This window comes from Poecilia latipinna, unplaced genomic scaffold, assembly GCF_001443285.1.
Source record: "Poecilia latipinna isolate Pla-1442-1.1 unplaced genomic scaffold, P_latipinna-1.0 Scaffold1785, whole genome shotgun sequence".
NCBI lineage: Eukaryota > Metazoa > Chordata > Actinopteri > Cyprinodontiformes > Poeciliidae > Poecilia > Poecilia latipinna.
The window spans coordinates 4,402-24,829 of record NW_015114401.1 but is presented as its reverse complement, the minus strand read 5'-3'; the positions used below and the strand labels follow the sequence as shown (position 1 = coordinate 24,829).

Sequence of the window (20,428 nt, the reverse complement as noted above, 5' to 3'; positions counted from 1 at the left end):
AGATTTGGCTCTAGAATTATGTTTTTTTTTAGCTGTATAGAAATCATTTTATTTCGCAAAACTGCAACGGAAACACTTTTTTCACATCATCCCAAGTGGAAGTTAAATGTCGTAACTCATCGTATCTTTAAAGAGTCGTTTGTAGATGGTGATGCTTTGGACAGGAAGGATCTCCTATAGCAGTCAGTGCTGCAACTAATCTGATGAGGCCTCTGACAGAAGACTTTAGCTGCGTTGAATTTTGCGTAAATAAAAAAATATATATCACAGCAAATACCACAAACTATTTTGATGAAACTTTGCATCCATACCACTCCACAAATCATTAATATCTGCATTATAATCAAACTAAACAAATTCACACAATTTTTCATGCAGACTTTTCTTCTTTATTCTCTGTGACTTCGTACAAGTCTGAATATAAAAATAACAATAAGGCACTGCCCACCAAAACAGAAAAATCTAAACATTACCAAAAATATATTACACTCTAAAAATTCTAATAAATAGATGATTATATAATCTATTCTATATCAACTCCTACGGTCCAGCCTTAGTTGTCAATAAACTGTATAAATATCTGTAGTCTAAAAGGATCCACACGCACAGTAAGGCTGGTAGTTATGAGCACACCATTGGTCGTTAACTTCCACAAAGTAAAAACAGATAAAAATATAGTTATTATTCTTGCATTAACCCAGTTCTCATGTTATTCTTTTAGAGAGCCTGAGTTTTTTCTGTTAGAGTATATTTTCTTTCATATATAGTGCATGCAGTTTTTCCCCAATAAAAAAAACATTCATTTCATCTTATAGCTTAAAAAAGTAAAAATATATCAACTTTATGTAAAAAAAAAATAAATAAAAAACTAAGAGTGTAACATTCAAATTCTGATAATGCCACAGATTTTCATGCCATCCAAGGTTCCAGTTTACATGTAGCCAGATATCTGGGAAAACCAAAACATTTTTAGACATTTTGGCCTTTCAGCCAACCAGAGTGGAGATTTGAGGAAATAACGCAGCAGTATATCCACATACCTGGTTTGACATGATTACTAAATCAACATTGGCCTGTATTTTATTATTTATATTTATATAAAATAAATATACACTGTTTCAAAGTAGTTAAAATTATATCCACACAAATGAACCTCTTGGCGCCATGTTTAAATCCTAACAGGAAGTCGTGGTTGTTTTGAAGCAACCTGATTAGCTGACATGGACTTTAGTTTTGCACTACACTGCCCCCTATGGGTTTGCCATGTTTAAAGCAAGCTTAAGAGTGCATTTGTACGAGTGTTAGAGGCAGGCTAAGAAAAAAAGTTTAAATTACGAGAATAGTCATAAAATTAGAAGGATAAAATCTTATTAAAGAGAGTAAAGTTGTAGTAACAGACTTAGTCTTGGAGTGGCCCTGACACTCTGTCGTACTGTTGTATATTTATTTGGGTTCATGTGATTGAAATTTTTCTGGAACTGATCGAGAGATCCAGTTCCGTGTGCAATATTTGTGTTTTAGAATCGGTGTAGGGGAGATATTTCTTTTAATAAAAACCCGGCTACGTGTGCCCAAGACCTTATCAGCTGAGATCAGAGATTAACTAACAAAGCAGCTGATCGTCTTGAAATGCCTAAAAAAGTCATTGTCCTCGTTTCTATCAGCGTTTCGCAGAGATCCCGCGTTTGGGCTGGAACCAGAACCAGCTGTAGTGTTTCGCCAGGCGATCACAGGGTGAGAATGGTTGGTGAATGCAGGGAGTGATCCGACTGGTCGCCACTGCTGCTGCTGCGCCGATGGGCGACTCCGCAGGGCTGCTGGGCCGGAGGGTGCAAGGCCTGATGGGACACGGCGAGTGCTGCTGCTTCTGACGTAGAGGACGGATATGTGAAAACCATGCCGGCGGAGAAAGACAGGAGGGACGGCGTCGATGTGAGGACGGGTGTGTGGAGCGACTCGGACTCAGAAGCGACGACCGAGGCGGTGGACACCACCGGTTTGGCCGGGATTATTATCTTCGGTTTGGGCTTCTCTGGCTTTTTTGTGGAGGGTCCCGGAATGATGGATTCTTCTGGTTCCAGTTTGATGGCTCCCAAAGAGGAAAGCGAAGGCGTGGTATCAGAATCGGAATCAGAGTCGTCTATTTTGCAGATGGGACGGTGGGCTTCCAGGACCAACTCGAGCTTCTCCTTCTCCTTCTGCAGTTCAGCTATTTCTTTCTGCAGACGTGACTTCTCGCCTTCCAGTTGATCGGTTTCCTGCTCCGGAAGGGAGGACAATCAAGTTCAATCATGCCTGACTCAGGTATTTGCACTTTTTAGGAATTAAGTGTTATGACACTTGAAAAATCTTTACTCACATTTTGCAATGAGTCAGTCAGCTCACGGCGGCGATTGCGACATTTTGCTGCTGCCATTTTATTCCTTTCCCTTCTGATCCTGCGTCTTTCCAGTTCTTCAAGTGACAACTGTGATTAAAAAGAGAAATGCAAACTATTACATATCAGAAAATAGGTTACAGAGCTGTTAAAAAGTATCTACGCCCTTACAGGTTTCTTCTATGTTTGCTTTTTTGTGTCACTTACATGTTTCAGATCTAAACCTGGTTGACATCATTTAAACTTTTAAAAGATTCCAACCTGGTTTTATGGGTTACGTCCAAGTGTTTTTTAACAAAAACTGAACAATCATAGGACAATCTGGCTGAATAATATAAGAGTTTCATATAAGTTGATATCAATAATTATTGATTAGTTTTTTAGAAATATCTGAAATACTGCCATTTCTTGTATTATACATAAATTACTCTAAAGTTGTTGTACTTATTTTCTATTTTCACTCTGCTCCGTTCTTTATATTTTTAAGCAGTTATGAGGGTCAGTGACAAAACCTTCAACTGCTGCAAGTTACTCAGCAGGTTGTTGCTAGGTAACCAAAGAGTGAGTGAGTTGCTAGGTAACCAAAGAGTGAGAGAGCTGTTGATTCCACCAACCTTCCTTGGCCATTCAGAAGCATATTTGTTACGTTTAAAGTCACAAACTGATTTCTGGACAGAATTTTTCCTAAAACTCAAGATGAGATGAGCTTTGTCTTTTTTTGCTGTGGAACTTTACTAAAATGCCATTTTTGACTTTCTTTTTTTTTTATCTAGTTGTGATTTTTGTGGGGGGGGGGTTTCCCCCCCAAGATATTTTATCCTACCATCTGTTTTCTTACAGGTTCCATTTAGGTGACAATATTTTTGATTACAAAGGAATCAGGTGTGAGTCGGTAAAGAGAAATTAAACTCAACTTTATAAAACTGTGGCAAAAGAAAGCAGGAGGAGAAATGGCTTTCAGTGCCAAAATCGTCAAGTCAAAAATTATTTTACCTACTAAATAATTAACAATTAATTAACAATTAGAACAAAAATTTGCTCAATCTAGTCAACTCTAATCAATAAAATCAGGATTTTTCTGTGAGAAATGCTTGCTGTATTTAGCCAATTTTTTCAAATTAATCAAAATCAGATTTTGGTGCATTAAAGTTGCTGGACAGATGTGGAGAAGGCAAAAACCCTACTTATTTCAAGACAAATAATTAGTGTTGTTTCCAATATTTTCTATAGTAATAAGATCTTAATCTTTAAAATGTGACAAAGAGCAAAGTCAGAACAGCTGAATGATGAGTTGCATTTTCTTGCTTCTGGATCATATAAGTGGAGAATTACCACCACCATGTGAGGACTCTGAGTCATAACAATCATGGCGGCTGAATAACTCAGTATCGTCTTCTTGTTTTTGTGCTTTTAACATGACAAGTCTGGCTTTATCCGACACCCTACTGAATAATTACAGTTGCGCCCTATATTTCCTGCCCTTTTGGGTCCATGACTCACGCTCAGACCCCTGGGGTGAGTCAAGGGTGAGTCACAGAAAATGACTTGCCCATGTGAGTCACATGACTGTGTACTTCCTGTACCATAAAATCGCAGCTTTGTGACGTGGATGTGTGCCAGTCAGCAAGTGCCCCCTGAAAATGAGAAATTGCTAAATGAATGAAGCTACAAGGGTTAAAGTTGCAACAAGAGGGATCCACGTTTTAGATTCCCTCTGACATCTGGAAGCTTTTTGTTTCACGTGTAAACAATAACCATAAAGTAAACAGAGGATGTTTACATTAGGGAATTAAAAACTATTCAAGGACTTAGAGATGTACTCAATAGTTTCTCAGAAAAATCTATTTCTAAATAACTGAAATTCAGAAAACAGCGACTCTGTGACACAATGCTACAGGATGTTGCATGATGGTTACACAGAAATGACTGAGTCACTGGTCACACCTCTGACCTCCTTAACTCCCAGATATCTTATTTTTACTTGTAATTCAATATATAGCTGCTTTTCCATTACAAATATGTACAAAACTTTGTCGAAAAACACAATTTTGCAATTGCAGTGTTTCTATAAACTAAGAAACGTTATTAAAAATCAGACATGAATAAGTAAAGTAATTAAAGACATTACGAGCTACGATCCTCCTACCACTTCCTGTTTTCTTCTTCTTTTTTGTGGTTTGTGCCAGTAGCATCAGTTAGTTTCCATTGCAGTTTTGTGTAATAAATCAATTTCGACATGGTCAAAAAACAAAAGTTTTTTGTTTTTTTTTAATTGGCGGGTTGAAAGCCAATTTATTGTCTAAATGTCAGTTTCTGACCGTCTCAAACCTACCTGCTCATCATTCCTGCGCCTTGTGGACGGTGGGGTATTAGCAGCTGCCCTTATGACCCCGGGTCTGATGAGATGGGACTGGGAAGGTGGCGGACCCATCGGCCGGGCCCCAACAATGGATGGGTAAGGCGGTACCGGTGAGCGCGAAGGTCCTGGAGGATGCATGAGTGAGGGCTGGACCAGCCACTGGAGGTCCTGGTTTGTCGTGATGGCATTCAGGCTTGGGACAAAGTGGCTGCTGCCTGCCATTGTAAATTTCTGGAATAATAATAACGAATAAACATTGTTATGTAGAAGAAAACTAAAAACAAAGTGACAAAGCAGACTTTGTCACTTTGTCATTATACATAAAAATTGATAATAGTCATCAGAGGTGGGAAGTATAACTACTTCAGCATATTTTTACGTAAGTAAAAGTTAAAAGGAGCCGTCCAAGAAAGCCGCTCAAGTAAGAGTAAAAAAGTATTTGGTAAAAGGTTTACTGAAGTATTAATTAACTAATCATTTAATATTTAAAAATGACAATCATACAGACAAAAAAGCTAAGCTAAAAGGCTAAGTGGACATTTTGGTATTTTAAGGATGAAAATGTCAATAATTTATATACGTAACAAAAATGAAATCAGGTGAAAGAATTATTTTTCAAATCAGTTTCTTTCAATAAAAAACTTATGAAACTTTAACATAAAATGCAGGTGTGTCAGAGAGTCTAGAAATTGTACTCAAAATGTAACTGAGCAAATATAACTAGTTACTACCCAGTTCTGACAGTCACACACTAAAATTACAAAATATCTTGCTGTTATATATTGTTTTTTATGTAACACATTAAAGAAATTTTACATTAAAAGTACTTAAACCACTAATTCCTCCTGTGTGTGTAAACCTGTTCCACCTCTGACCTGTAGCCCAGTTTGGTGAGCGCACACCTACCTGCTCCTGCTGCGTGGTGGACATGCTGGTGCTTCCCAGTGATGCGGAGTTTGACCCGGACAAGTTGCCTCCGTACGCCGGGTTGCCTCTCCCTTGACTCCCAAAGTTTCGATACATCCTCTCCGGTTTTCTGTGAAACGGCAACCGAACCTAACCTTGGTTTTGTGTGTATATATAACCTTTTGATCGTAGCTTTCGGGATGAGTCTGGTGGGTTAATTCAAACTCTGGGGGCAAGCCCACTGTATTGCCGTAAGTCGGTAGAGTCCAAACGAATTCAATCCGAAGGGGAGCAAGGAAGGGAAAAAGTGTTTGACTTTTGTTTAAATCGAGCCAAAACGTCCGAAAGTTGTTCAAGCCGCACCTCCCGCTTCCTAGTCATCCATGTAGAATCGGAAGTCTGGTAGTAATTGTCAGGTTGTAAACCCTTAAAGCCGGAGAATTGGTTTGCCACGCCCCTCCGTACTTACGGGAAATAGTGTTGTCTGGAATCTCTCACGAACTCAAGCCACGTGGGGCTGACGTCACTGCCCATATATGGTGAGTTTCCTCCCCGCAACTACAAACAGGGATTCCTCAGGCAGTGTCACCTCATGGTCAAAACTAGTTGTTTTGTTTCTCGTGTTATCAAACGTACAAGTGGAAATGTTATTATATTTTCCAGCTTCAGATAAGAGGCTGCCTCTTGCTGTAACCGGCTCATACAGGAAACAGCCAGTTTCCAAAGGCGAAACCAACTGTTAGCAAGTAAAAGTGAGACAATATGTTTATTTTACAACTTTATATGTAGCTAGAATGCTGTAATTTAAAATACACCTGTATATAAAATTATCGTTTTGAGTATTTCTTGAGACATTTACATTCTTACACAACATGAGTAATTTCTAATTTCCTCCTAAAACCTTTGACGTGAGCTCCTATATTATTTACAACCTTAGGGCAGATTTTCATCATTTTCTTTCTGTTCAAAAATCCACTCCATCTTATTAGCTTATGTATACATAACACTGAAAAATATATATTTTTAAAAATACATGAATATTCATGTTGTTATGCTGAAAACTATAGAACATTATTAAGGTAATGATCATGTTTAGACACAAGTATAAACATGTAACTGTAATGTATTAGTATAAATATATCCTAGAAATACATATAAACAAAAAATAAACAGTTAAGCTCATAAATTATTCTTATTTGTTAGTTTTGTGTGGGAGATTACACAAGAATGATCTGGGTTTTTTTATTATAATTTTTTACTAAATTTGTTTGTTTTACTATTTTTATTGCAAGTGCATATCTCATGTAATTTAAATGGCTATCTTGCTTTTCTTGGTTTTTATTTGTAATCTATATTTTTTTTATTTCAATATAAATTTTTAATATTTATTTATTTAAATAAATAAATATTAAGTTTATTAATCTTTGTCTTTAACAAAGATAAAGATTCTTGGTCCATAGTAGATTTAGGGAATTAGGAATAAAATAGATTAAATCGATTGTTATCATTATTAAATATTAACTTGTAAATTATTATAAAGCATTTAAAGTTAGTATGAATTTATGTGGATTCATGTAAGATGCAGTGCAATTTAAAACATGTAAATACTCATCATATGAACAACTTCCACTTTTATAAACATGTATGTGATAAAAGGTTCCCATAACGTTATAAATAATCCCATTTTGACTGAATTTACGTTGATCTGTGACTGAGACTGAACAGTCAGGCAGAGAGCTGAGCACGTGCCTGTAAAACTTGAGTTTTTTTGGCAGCCACTTTCACTATAAACCACATCAATAAGCACACATTCTTGTGGAAATGAGTCACCCAAATGGCGCAAAGCAGCTCAGTTACTTCACCACTGGTTTTACCACATTTCCCTTTTTTTAATGCATGCAAGCATGTTATAGCAGCTAGTAAAGATTACAATTTTGCAAACTGCAGATTTGGTAAGCTTAGTCTGTCACAACAGCTGCTGACCTTGCAGTCCCTCTGGGACAGAGTTCCCGGCATTGGCTGATCTGTCCTGTGGCTGACTGCTGCACTCATGTCTCGTGTTACTATTAACTCCGGTCCTGCGAAGTTCGAACACCGGTTGTTAATATTTTATGCTGGAGTCACATTTTTTTTACATTACATTGGAAACAACAAGTGAGACCTGTAGCTTTTTGTCTCTGGGTTAAAAGTTTCAGGTTTAAACATTGTTAAATCAGAACATGCAAGGTGATTTGTTTGTAATATGCTGAAAAGTGTCATAAAAAATGAAATAGGGTAAAGGTGAGCGTAAGGTGAGTCAACTGAGGAATTCACTGATGAGACATGTGAAGTGGTGACATGCCACGACATGTCTTCTCCCTATTACACCTTCAGTTTCCCTCTGGTTTTATCCTCTACCCTTATTGTAATCCTAGCTCTGACTTCCTTAAATAAATGTTTAGGTTTTTTAGGGGGTGAAACTCTGACTAACTTCCTTATTCTTTGTTTCTGTTTTGAGTTCCCTCCAAAAATTTAACATGATCCGAGGTGGATGAAGGAAGCTTGGATTCCTTTGCAGTTTACTCATCTAGAAATCTCTGCATGTTGTCACATAACTCATCCCACACCCACCCACGCCTTCATCCCACTCACACAAAGACGCTGCCATGCCACAGATTAATTTATTAAGCAGGATAGGTGTCTAAAGTCACGCCATGCCACCTTTATGCTTACGCATTACAAAGAAAAAAAGATTATCTGTAATCATAAGGTGAAGTCCGAACATGAATATACTGACTGTGCCTTAAATTTCATTATTCACAACGTCATATTAGACTATCTAAAATATGACACACTTTTAGTTTATGGAAATATTCATGACAATGACAAGAATACATTGAATATAATTTACAATAAACTGCCCCAAGTAGCAAATTAAGACTTCCGAGAAGCTGTAAGTTGAAACCTAAATCTAAAGTAACAAAAATGAAACTATCTTACTCTTCAGAAAAAACCTCCGCATCTTTCCAGAATTAGCCGCTCCGCCAAAGTTGAAGCTTGACAAAAATTTCCAGCTGCCTGGATGGACAAGAGGAAAAACATCTGGATAAGATATTTATTTGAGATGATATAAAGATTGAGCAATTTGACCACAATTATAAGAAGTCCTGCATATTTTCAGGGGGCTAAAGTTGAAGCAAAGTGATGACAATGTCATGATGTGGTGGTGTGTTAAACATAGCAGCTGGTGCAGAGAAGAAAGTGACTGAATTTAAAAAAATTATTCATTTTAACTTTTTCAACTTCATCTCAAGTATTCACTGCAAAAACACAAAATGTACAGTTTAAGCAATAATAATAATAACTTATTTAAACTTAACTTACAAGCAACATTTCCGTAAGAAAGAGGAGCTTGTTTTAAGTCAATAACTCCTTAATTTTGGTGAAAAAGTTTAAGTTTCACTGGCAGATTTTTTCACTTTTAACTGGGAAAATGTTTGATTAAGTGACCTAATCTGCAATTTGAACTTACAGGGTTTTTTAAATTTTTTTATTGGCTAAAAACAAGCAGCTGTATCTTGCTGAAAAGTTACTTCTAAGTTAATTTTGCCATATTTCACCAGTGCAAAGATATTTGCAATAGAAAATAGACCAGAAATATTTCGTAAAATTTTATCTCTTTTGCTGTATAGCTGAAATTTGGGGAGTAAAACTGGTTTTAAAGTGGAGAAAAAAGTAGAACTTTGAGATTTTTGAATGTCCGTGTAAAAACTCCTATTTGTCTTTAAAAGCTTTGTACCGGATGCCAATTCGCTAAAATAATACAATTTTGATTATGTATGAGGTATCAAAAATTTAGTAAATTACAAATTGAGGCTGGATTTTTAGAATAACAAAAATATGGGGAAAACAACTTGTTCAAATAAATCACTTAAGCTGTTTTTAATTTGCCTGTCTATCAATTAGTTTGATGGAAAAGTCCTGTCCTACGTACTGGACAATGTTCTAATTACATGCAAATGAAAAGTGGGTGATCCATTCTCAATTTCCCCATTTCATCTTTGTTCCTCTCACTTTGAAGCTCCTCTCTTTACCTTTTATTGCATTGCTGTTAGTGAAATAGTCTGATTCTTCCTCCCATTAGCTGTTTTCCCTCAGGCTTTAAAAGCTGCAGTTCTCAAACAGTTGCTGGAAGAGAACAGTCTGGACAAATCGCTGTTGGAAAATTACAGGCCAATCTCCAGCAAACTGATTGGAAAAACTCTGTTTAAACATTTGACTGGAGTCAATTGGTACATTAAATAGAAGAGGTCCCAGGATTAAACCTTGGGGTACTCCTGCCTGTTCTGATGAGTAGTTATCTGTAGGCAGAAGTCACATATGGCGTACCCCAAGGTTCAAACTTGGGACCCCTTCTATTTAATATCTACATGCTCCCTCTAATTCAGGTTATAACAAATAATAAGATTACTTGATATAACTATGAAGATGACACACAGTTCCACATTACAATGTCACCAGGAGACTATGAACCCATTCAAGCATTGCGATACGTAGAACAAATCAATATATGGACATGCCACAACTTGTTCCAGCTGATCAGAAACAAAACTGAAGTTATTATTTTTGGACCTAAAGAGGAACAACCAAGAGTCAGCACACAGCTTCAATTATTACAGTCAGAAACTACAAAACAGGAATAACATCTGGGTGTAGTGATGGACTCAGACCTGAACTTTCAGCGTCACATAAAGACGGTTACAAAATCAGCCTTCTATCACACCTGAAGAACATTTCTAAACTTTCATAAACTCATTTGTGTTTATCTATAGTCACATTGATTACTCCAACAGTGTCATGGAGAAGCAACATTCAGTTTTTATGCTTTTTTTATCTGGAACAAACTTCCAGAAAACAACAAAATAGCTGAAACACAAAGCTAAAAATCTCTTTTTTTAAGAGCTGCCTTTGTTTAGTGATAAGGTTAACACTGATTATATATTTGATGTATATTCACTTGATTATTTTTAATGATGACATTTGACAAAATGTAATATTTATTGCTTGTTTTATAATCGGTGACTATTATGTTTTTACGAACTACCTTTATGCTGAACTACAAATAAATGTGACTTCCATAAAACTGAAAAACTGCTGGATTACTGAGTCCCTTTAAATCAAGACTGAAATCCTATTTGATTAATAACAACTGGAATATTGAATAATTTTAGTCTGAACTGGCACATTTCATTATTTTTTTATCTTTATTTTGTCCCTGTAATGTCATGAAAGCAGCATGTCTTGTTCTTTAAATGTGCCAGATACAAATAAACTTGACTCTCCAAATCTTGCATTACAAAATGTGCGAAATTTCCTCAGGATGCTACTTTATGTCCAGTAACACTGAACACAGAGTTACATTAGTCTGTGTACTATTTGTATTATTCAGTGAGGAGTTGGATAGTTTCTGCCACGCAGGCAGACAGATGTCAACCAATCGCAGTGAATGGGAGGGATTAGCTCCGTTAGCCACGTAGCTTGTAGCCTCTACCGTTAGCTTTGCAGGTAAGTACTCCTCCCTGCCGTGCTGTGCTTTTTAATACTAAGCAATTAATTTAAACATAAACTACGTTTTTATAAACGCTGCCGAGGAGGCTTACTCACCCGTCTTCTCGGACGCGAAATAAAAAAAGCGAAGGAATGTGACGTTAATATTAGCTTGTCTGTTAGCATCAACTTTCAGCAAGAACAAGTTCGGAGCAACACAGAAAATTGACAATATGTACATAAAAAAATAAGGTTGTATCTATTTAAAAGTTGGAATAAAACTCTTAACAGTTAGATAATCTAAAATTCACCTGGAGTTAGTGAGAAAGGTAGCCTAGCTACTAGCTAACGTGTTACTGTTTTTAATTTGAAGCTAACGTCTCCTGGAGTCATGGATCTGCCTCATCAAGGCTACAGAGCAAGTAAGTGGAAATCTGAATCACCGACTGCTGTTTTACTTCTTTGCAAGATTTTACAGAAAAATCCAGTCATAGTATCTACTTCCTTTTTTAATGTGTGTTCATTTGAGTAATGACTATCGCTGAAGGTCAGTTTTACGTCATTTTTACCGCAAGTGATGCTGTGTATTGTAAAGGTAAATGTATAGATACACGTTTGCAGTTTGCACGTCATTAGGGTGAAGTTTCCTTCACTCATGGAAATGGTATGAGACAGATCATGTGTGAAAATCTAAGCAAGTGATTTTAACAGCTGTTGATTTAAACCGATGATTGGATTTCTGTTAAAAACCACACGGAAATAAATAATTAACCAATATAGTTTATTGGGTATATGAGCGAAATAAAGCTATTTGAAAACTTCCACAACTTCCTTCTATTAAAATTAAACAACTATAGCCAGTATTTGATAACCAATCTAAACAGATTTTGTTTCTTTTTATAAACTTAGCAAAATTTCACATCTTAAAGTGTCTTGTAAGACTTCTTCTCGTCACCATGAATCATCTTCTATCCTCACACCAGCTAACTTCATCCCCTCTTTTACCACATCTGTAAATCTCTGAGTTTGTCACAAAAATATCTATTTCCTATCAATGACATGCAACACAGTCAGATCATAAATGACTAACAAAAATGATATTGTCATTTTACTATATTTTTTGTAATTGTATAATTATGGGTTATAGATAATGTTGGGCGATACAGACTTAAAGTTTTATCTTTTGCTATGGAATAATGATAAAAGTGACAATAAAAAGTGTTTATTTCTTCTTTTTCATGACTGTGACTTTGTGTCACAGCAATTATACTGCCACAAACACAAATACTGCTCTTGTAAAACATTCCCTTTTATTGGTAATGTGCTTCTTTAAGACATTAGTCACATAAAAAAGTGTGATTTGTATCACTCAGCTGCACAGAGTGTTTTCAAATTTATTGGTCTTTATTGATGTTTTTATTGAACAAACAGTGGAGAAAATAGAAAATCTATGAATCCTGACAAAAAGTAACATTTTGGGAGGTTATAAACATCATTAATTGTGAGTTATTTTAACAGTGATAAATCAAAGTTAAGTAATTTATTTGAAGGGGTGTGCAAAAGGCTGGCATAACAATTGTTATATGAATATGAAGTATGAAGGAGTCTTCATCAATGTTTACGACTGTCGTCATGAAGTATTATTTAGTAAATAAAGACACTTTTAATGCAAAGTTGACATTTGTAATGGACTTTTAATGCATGTTTTAATGGAAATTTGCATTAAAAGTGTCATTATTTACTGAATAATGCAAAGTTGACGCATTTAATGGACGTTTAATGCAACTTTTGGTGCAACTTTGCATTAAAAGTGTCATTATTTACCAAATGACGCTTCATAGCAACAGTCTTATGCACACCCCTTCAAATAAAATGTTACCAAAAATTCCTATCATGACAACAAATTCATCACAATAACTGATACACTTCAAAAACTCAGTCTTAAGTATTTTTTTCTCTATCTTCTACTACAAATATATTAGTACACTTGAAGTAAAACAAAATTAACTTTCAAGTAACTTTTCATCAAGAAACATGAGCTTATTTTTTGTCAATTATTCCTTAGTATTGATGAAAAACTACCAGTTCCATTGGCAGATTATCTCACTTAACAAGACATTTTCCCATTTTATAAGTGAAATAATCTGCTAATGAAACAAGTATTTTTTTTTTGTTAATATTAAGAAATTATGTACTTTAAACAAGCTCCTTTATTTTGGTGAAAAGTTACTTGCAAGTTAGTTTTGTCGTATTTCAAGTGTAATAAGATATTTTCACTAAAAGCTACACCAAAAAAATTTTTTTTGCAGTGTACAGATAATAAAAACTATAAATTCTGTAAAATAAATAAGCATATGCTGGATAAGCTATTCCAAAGCTTTTATTGGACCTCAGCAGTGCATTGGGCTGATCGATCGGCGTCTTAGAAGAAGGGAAACTGAACTGCGTCGTGTCCGTTTGTCCACAGCGAAGCCGAGAGCGCGTGCAGCGCCCTCTGCAGGAGACTCGGTGTTGTTTGACGACACCAGCTCAGCGGCGCCTGGGATGAACAGCCAGGGCTTCTACACTCCCGCCTACAACATGGCGGGACCCTCGAACGACATGCAGGGAGGAACGGGAGTCAACAACTTGTTCGCCGACCCGATGGCCAGCGCCGCCATGATGTACGGCTCGTCTTTAGCCAATCAGGGGAAAGACATGGTGAACAAGGAGGTGAGAGATGTCAGCATGGCTGATTGAGCTGTTTATAGCTTCAGAGATTTTACTTTTTAAAACTTCTATGTGCTTCATTAATCTGTTTATTGTTTGCATTGGGAATATGAGGCAAATAAAGTTTTAGTTTCTACTAAGAGCATGTTTCCCTATTTTTCTTTACAAAAATATATAATGAATCCACGTCATTTTTGAGAATTTAGACGACTTTCATAAATTAGGAAGACGATAATTTTCTGCAAAACTGTCAGAATGATGTATTCATTAAACTACAGATTAGATCCATTTCTTTAGAGGTGACTGGATTATTAGTTTTTAAATTAAGTGTCTTGGAGATTATGAAGTGTCCCTAAATTTACAGGTAATAAAAAGTTTTTTCACGCTCAGTTTCCATTGGGACTGAAACAGTTAATCAAATTGTGAAATAATCGTCAACTAATTTAGTAATAGATTACTTGTTACCTGGAGTCAAAGAAAGGTAATTTCCTGAAAGAACAGAATATGCAGAGCAGCTATTTGCCCAAAAGTGTACAAAAATATATACATATTTTAAGATAAAAGAAAAAATAGTCTGTAATTATTTTCTACCTAAACTCTTCAAGTAGATTAGACTTGACTTCACCTGGTTCTTATTCAGTAAAAAATATCTACTATTAAGCATCTTTTGCTATCCAATTGCTAATCAATTAATCCAATAAATAATCACTGGATCATTCCTCCACTGTTCTGATGTTGAGTCAAGCAGAAATGACTTTAAGTATTATATTTAGCTAAAGATTCTTCCTTTGCTACAAATTATCAAGCTATTTTTAATGTTTATTTTTCTATTTAAAAAATGAACCATTTTTTATGTGATTAATAATTGTTGGAATAATTGATAGATAAATCAATAACTAAAGTAATGGCCACTTGTTTCTCCAATCTCCATAGAACTGTGAATCATCATAATTAAGTTCCTGAAATAAATTTACTCTTCAGTAATATTGTAATATTTATTGGATGTATATTATATATTTCAATACAACCAAAAGTAGTTTTATCTCTCAGTTTCTCAGAGTTATTCAAAGGAAAGCTGATTTTTTAAAAATGTTTCTTAATATTTACCTAAGGCTGAAGACAACAGTTGAATCGTCATGATGACTTTAAGCCTGCGCCGTTCCGCTTGGTTAGAAGTTTAAAAGCAAAGGAGTTTACTTCCTGCTTTTTAAATAAATGACTCATTTCTGTCCATTCATCCGGTTTGCGTTTGTTAATGTTTACGCTCTGCATTTCAGATTAACAGGTTCATGTCTGTGAACAAGCTGAAGTATTTCTTCGCAGTGGACACCAGATACGTCCTGAAGAAACTCATGATCCTCATGTTCCCCTACACACATCAGGTAATCTGATTATACCTGACCGCCCTCCACGTCACGCCCTGCCATGAAACAAAGCGCTCAGTACGTCGTTATCCAGGGTTGTTTTATTTTTCAATGTTTGTTACACTGAAACTGGATGAGACAGTCTGCCTCCTCATCAGTCACTCACTGCTGTTTATGAACGTTTATGGGATGTGATTATCTGAGTGTTTAGAAGCACTCAGAGTTCATTTACCCTTATTATGAGACTTAACAGTTTATAAAGTACAAATGATGCAAACTCTTCTGAAAAAGATAAAGATAAAAAGTTTACAAAATGTTACAACAGACGTTTAATCAAATCTGTATTAAAAATTCATGAACTTCTGCTGATATTTCTCATCTTCCTAACTGCATTTATCTTATAAAAAGTAAATTTTTACTTCTGTAGAAACTTTTACAGTTGAAACCAGATATTTAGATGCACTGAATAAAATGACTTTTTTCCCTCACGGTCTGAAGTTAAATCAGAACAAACTTTTCTTGTTTTCATTTAGTTAGACCCAAATAAACGAATAACGGGGTTAGATTATACATTGGGCTAAAATTAAATGAGTCTGTTTATTATTCATAAATTGTAGAAATTCTGGTTTAGTATTTAGTTTATGGAGAATGCTTAAGAGCAGAGTGATGTATCAAACTGCAGAAATTAGTCTTCACAAATAAGCTACTACGGTTTGGTTAATGTTTAAATTAATAAATAAAATGTTACAGAAAAATGAATAATTACAAAAATAATCTGCTTCTAAACGCTTTCCTTTTTTAATTCAGCAGACATCTTCAAATTGCTTTCAAATTTGTCTTCTTCTCAAGTAAAATCATCTGTTGTTCTTTACATCGTCTTGTTAGATTAAGTTTTCTTCTTCTGTGGTGGTTTTTCCTGCAGGACTGGGAGGTCCGGTACCATCGCGACACTCCGCTCACGCCAAGGCAAGATGTAAATGCACCTGATCTTTACATACCCAGTAAGTTGTCTGTAAACACGCAATCAGGACCAGGAAATTCTGCGATGTTTGTTTATTTAATATTTGTTCCTCTTTCTCACAGCCATGGCTTTCATTACTTACATCTTACTGGCTGGAATGGCTCTTGGTATTCAAAAACGGTGAACATTTCTCTCTCTATTCACTGTTTTTATGCTGGTTTTGTGTCAGATGAGCTTAATCTTGTCTGTTGACTGTGTGCAGGTTCAGTCCAGAGGTTCTGGGACTCTGTGCCAGCACCGCCCTGGTTTGGATCATCATCGAGGTTCTGGTCATGTTGCTGAGTTTGTATCTGCTGACCGTACACAGCGACCTTTCAACCTTTGACCTCATCGCCTACAGTGGTTACAAATATGTTGGGTAAATATATATTTTAATGCTCATATTTTAATTTATTAAATCAGGTATCCATCAAAACGCTATTATAACTTCTTTTATAGTCAGATCTGAAACGATTATCACAATTAATCAATTATTGAAATAATTGTCAACTAATTCAGTAATCGATTAATCGATGGTTAACTGCGATTTGATTAAAGAACAACCCACTCAGAGCCAAAACTGTACAAGAAAACATATATTTTAGATTTAAGATGAAGAAAGTCAAACATTTTTTGTAAATATTTTCTACCCAGAATTCCTCAAGTGGCAAAGTTTTTTTTTCTATTTAACTGTTTATTGAAATTTTTCAGATTTGTTTACATATCTGAACATTCCACTTTAAAAATCTCACAACACAAAACTTTTGCTTGAGAGCCGTTCCTCTATTTAAGTTTTGTCCTATCTGGTATATCTAGTTTTTCCTTTACTTGTTCTCACTGTCTTTTGTCTTGAATGTTGTCCATTTCATCCACTTTTCTTCCATTTGTGTTTGCTGGAGTCTCAATCGATGTGTCAGTTTTTCCATAATGTAGATTTCTTCTATTATTCCAGTCCATTGTTCTTGACAAGGGGGGTCTGTCTTTCCCCAGTTCCTTGTAATAGCTTTCTTGCAAGCTATTAACATTATCTTTATCAGGTACCTGTCTTTCACCCTTAAATTGATATTGTTAAAATTGCAAAGATACAGTACCATGCTGTTCATAGGAATATCATATCCCAGAATCTTCTTCACAGTTTCATGCACATTTTTCCAAAGTTGGACAATTTTAGGACAGTTCCAAAATATGTGTGCATGATCAGCTTTCACTGATCCACAATTCCTCCAACACCTCAAATTTGTGCCGCTATATCTATTCTTGACTTTAGGCGTAATGAAAAATCGTATTAGATTTTTCCAAGTGAATTCCCTCCATATCCGCGAATTGGTGGAAATCTGGTGTGTTTTCCACATATCTAACCAATCTTCATCTGAAATTGTCGTGTTAAGCTCTGATTCCCATTTTTCTTTTATGTATTTAGTCGAATGTTTATTCATCATCAGTTTTTGATATAGAGTAGAAATGATTTTAATTTTTGTTCCACTGAATGAATTTATCACAATTTGAATCACACCATTCACTTCCACAGAGGGATCCCACCTGATTTCTGTTCTATAATAATCTCTTAATTGCAGGTACCTGTAAAATTCATGTCTAAATTATACTTATCCTTCAAGTGGCAAAGTTTTAGCGGTAACACTTTATTTGACGGGTTGTGCATAAGACTGACATGACATAACATCTGTTAGGAACATGAAGGAGTCTTTATGAATATAACAGTTGTCATGAAGTGTCATTCGGTAAATAATGACAAAATAATGCAAAGTTGGCACTGTGTGGTATCCAATATTAGTTAACTAAATAAAGGTGTTAAGTCAAACATAAAGGCCTGAGCTAAAGGATACACTACTGAATAAAATATTTATTTTCTTATTTTAAAAAGAAGTTGAATTATTTGTTCATTTGCATTTTAATTTGTTTCTAATATTGTATAAAAAAGACTTAATTATAAATGAAAAGTTTGCAAAACATACCATTTTTAAAAATCAGATTAATTGATCATCAGAAAAATTGATAACTAAAATAATTGTTAGTTTCAGCCCTGGTTCTGTTATTATTTCTATTGAAATGCGTTGATTACTGTGCGTGTTTGTATTTCCACCCAGAATGATCTTCACGGTGCTGTGTGGCTTAATGTTTGGCAGCGACGGTTATTATGTTGCCCTCGCCTGGTCCTCTTGTGCCCTGATGTTCTTCATTGTAAGTATTAATATTTTCACCTACCACACTAAATATGGACTTAAACACTAAATACAAACTCTATTCTATTATTTTAAGTGTTTAGAAAATTAAATCAAGTTGTAGTGTTATTACATAATAATAACACAGAAGTTGTTTTACCCACCAACCAGACAATAACTGAAAAATGTCACCAAAGTGGGCGGAGCCAAGAGACACAGGGGGCGTGGCCAATACAGACAAGTTGAAATGTTGTAACCAATTGGAAAATTCAGCGGCAGGAGCCATCCCTCAACCTCAAGAGGGCAAATTCAAGACGGTTTTCATGCCAAATTTACACAAAAATGTCGCAATTTGCACAAATTATAAAGATAGAACCCTTAAACGACCAACATGGACAGATTTCAACATGATTTTGCTAAACTCTGATTTACTTTGGTCACATTTATTGCATTTTAATATGACTGAACGCACTGTAAAGCTGCTTTCCTTCACTTTCTTGTATTGTTGTCAGAAAGCAACTAAAACATTGATACTGAGAAAAGGAAAAAGTAATAAATATTTTTGGTTGGAAAAGTGATTCTGAAAGGGTTTTGATTTTTTTGGCAGACTCGGGTTACATTTTGTGACTTGGCATTTATAAATGGGGTCACATGGAGTCCCGCAAGGACTTTACCCTTTAGGGTAAATAATTTTCTTTAGGTTCAGGTTTTTTTTGTTTTGTTTTGTTTACAAAAACACACACATGGTATTTTAATGTGCTTAATGGAAAAAATCCACTGACCTCTGGACAAATTCGGTGCATCTCTTCCCTAAAAGTTGTCAGCAGTTTTCTACGTTCACCCAGCAGTTTTTTTTTTGTTTTCTATTTCACATGAATAGGAAATCTGTGTCCTCTTCTGGCAGCTTCAGGTACTGCATTTGTATATTGATTAAACCTGCTTAGAGGGCATAATGTGAAAACCGAACACTTGTTGAGATCAAGCCAAGCTGTTTAATGTAAAATATCAAAGAGCTTAAGTTTCTGGTGTTTCTTTGAGAATCTAATCTCTGCTTTCTGTTAAATAAATTCCTTAATTTGTAAGAATCTGGGCAAAAGTTTTAAGGAATCTTATGTCCAAATACAACTCTGGGTTATTACTGAGTAATTTTACTCAAATAAGAGCAGCAATACTTCATAATAAAACTACTGAAGTGAAATTAAAAAGTACATTGAAGTAAAAATATCCTAAAAGTAATTTTTTCCCCCCCAAAAAAGTTAAAGTATATCCACTCATCTCTGGGTATGATTGAACTTTGCACCAATCTGATGGTTAAATAACAGATCAAATACAATAAATGTATTTGTTGTTTAGTTTATATGTCTATTTATTTATTCAACATTGAAGCAGCAAAAAGTGTTTTTGAATTGTAATTAATTACAAACCCCATAGGTTCGATCTCTGAAAATGAAGATCCTGCCCTCCATCTCCTCGGATTCGATGGGAATGGGATCGAACTCCAAGCATCAGCTCCGTCTCTACATTACCGTGGCAACCGCCGTCTTCCAGCCAATCATTATCTACTGGTTAACGTCTCACTTAGTCAGGTGACCGTCAGGTTAGAAGGTTAAGACTGTTTGTGCTCTCGCCCTTTTACTGTTTTTGTTGACAAACGGAGAACATTTGTTTGGTGTTGAGCTGCAGCGTATTTACGAAGCTTTTCCGCTTCATCGAAACGAGCAGAATGTGTGAAATGAAGCGCCTCTGTCTGCTGCTTGGTTGTAAAGTAACGCTGGTAAATTATTGTTTTTTTTAAACACCCAACTAAAAGGGCTCCAAGGTTTTAACATCAGATCTGATTCTGTGCAGATTAGCTTTCGTATCATGTCTCTGGACATGTTTCTCAGTGTTTAAACCAAACGGTACGCCCAGCTCCTATTTTCTTTTTATTTATCTACATTTGACAAAGCATGATAAAGTTTGGATTTTGTGTGATGAAAAAAATAAACAAATATATAGCTTTGTGTA

At 35.4% G+C, this 20,428-nt stretch overlaps 3 protein-coding genes across 4 annotated transcripts in view; 1 reads left to right on the top strand and 2 right to left on the bottom strand.

Moving 5' to 3' along the window:
• The window catches only part of fibpa (fibroblast growth factor (acidic) intracellular binding protein a), a 27,223-nt gene extending 15,858 nt beyond the window's left edge, over nucleotides 1-11,365 (bottom strand). The window contains exons 1-3 of the mRNA XM_015061138.1: nucleotides 11,286-11,365; nucleotides 8,622-8,699; nucleotides 7,626-7,720 (exon numbers count right to left, since the gene is read on the bottom strand). Coding sequence (XP_014916624.1) covers nucleotides 7,626-7,720; nucleotides 8,622-8,643 — 117 coding nt within the window. The 5' untranslated portion in view covers nucleotides 8,644-8,699; nucleotides 11,286-11,365. The remainder of the gene's footprint in view (nucleotides 1-7,625; nucleotides 7,721-8,621; nucleotides 8,700-11,285) is intronic.
• On the bottom strand, nucleotides 367-6,630 carry fosl1a (FOS like 1, AP-1 transcription factor subunit a). The gene is made up of 4 exons (XM_015061142.1): nucleotides 5,643-6,630; nucleotides 4,710-4,967; nucleotides 2,360-2,467; nucleotides 367-2,258 (listed from the first exon to the last, which is right to left on the bottom strand). Exons 1-4 carry the CDS (start codon nucleotides 5,757-5,759, stop codon nucleotides 1,728-1,730), a joined length of 1,014 nt encoding a protein of 337 aa, XP_014916628.1. The 5' UTR covers nucleotides 5,760-6,630; the 3' UTR covers nucleotides 367-1,727.
• yif1a (Yip1 interacting factor homolog A (S. cerevisiae)) lies at nucleotides 11,071-20,428 on the top strand. Of its 2 annotated transcripts, none has more exons than XM_015061143.1 (9): nucleotides 11,071-11,186; nucleotides 11,542-11,590; nucleotides 13,636-13,880; nucleotides 15,155-15,259; nucleotides 16,164-16,242; nucleotides 16,325-16,382; nucleotides 16,465-16,620; nucleotides 18,347-18,440; nucleotides 19,853-20,428. In XM_015061143.1, the coding sequence occupies exons 2-9, from the start codon at nucleotides 11,560-11,562 to the stop codon at nucleotides 20,009-20,011; spliced, it is 927 nt and encodes a 308-aa protein (XP_014916629.1). In that variant the 5' UTR covers nucleotides 11,071-11,186; nucleotides 11,542-11,559; the 3' UTR covers nucleotides 20,012-20,428. The 2 variants fall into 2 exon arrangements, with proteins under 2 accessions (XP_014916629.1, XP_014916630.1); XM_015061144.1 differs by lacking the exon at nucleotides 11,071-11,186 and adding an exon at nucleotides 11,328-11,420.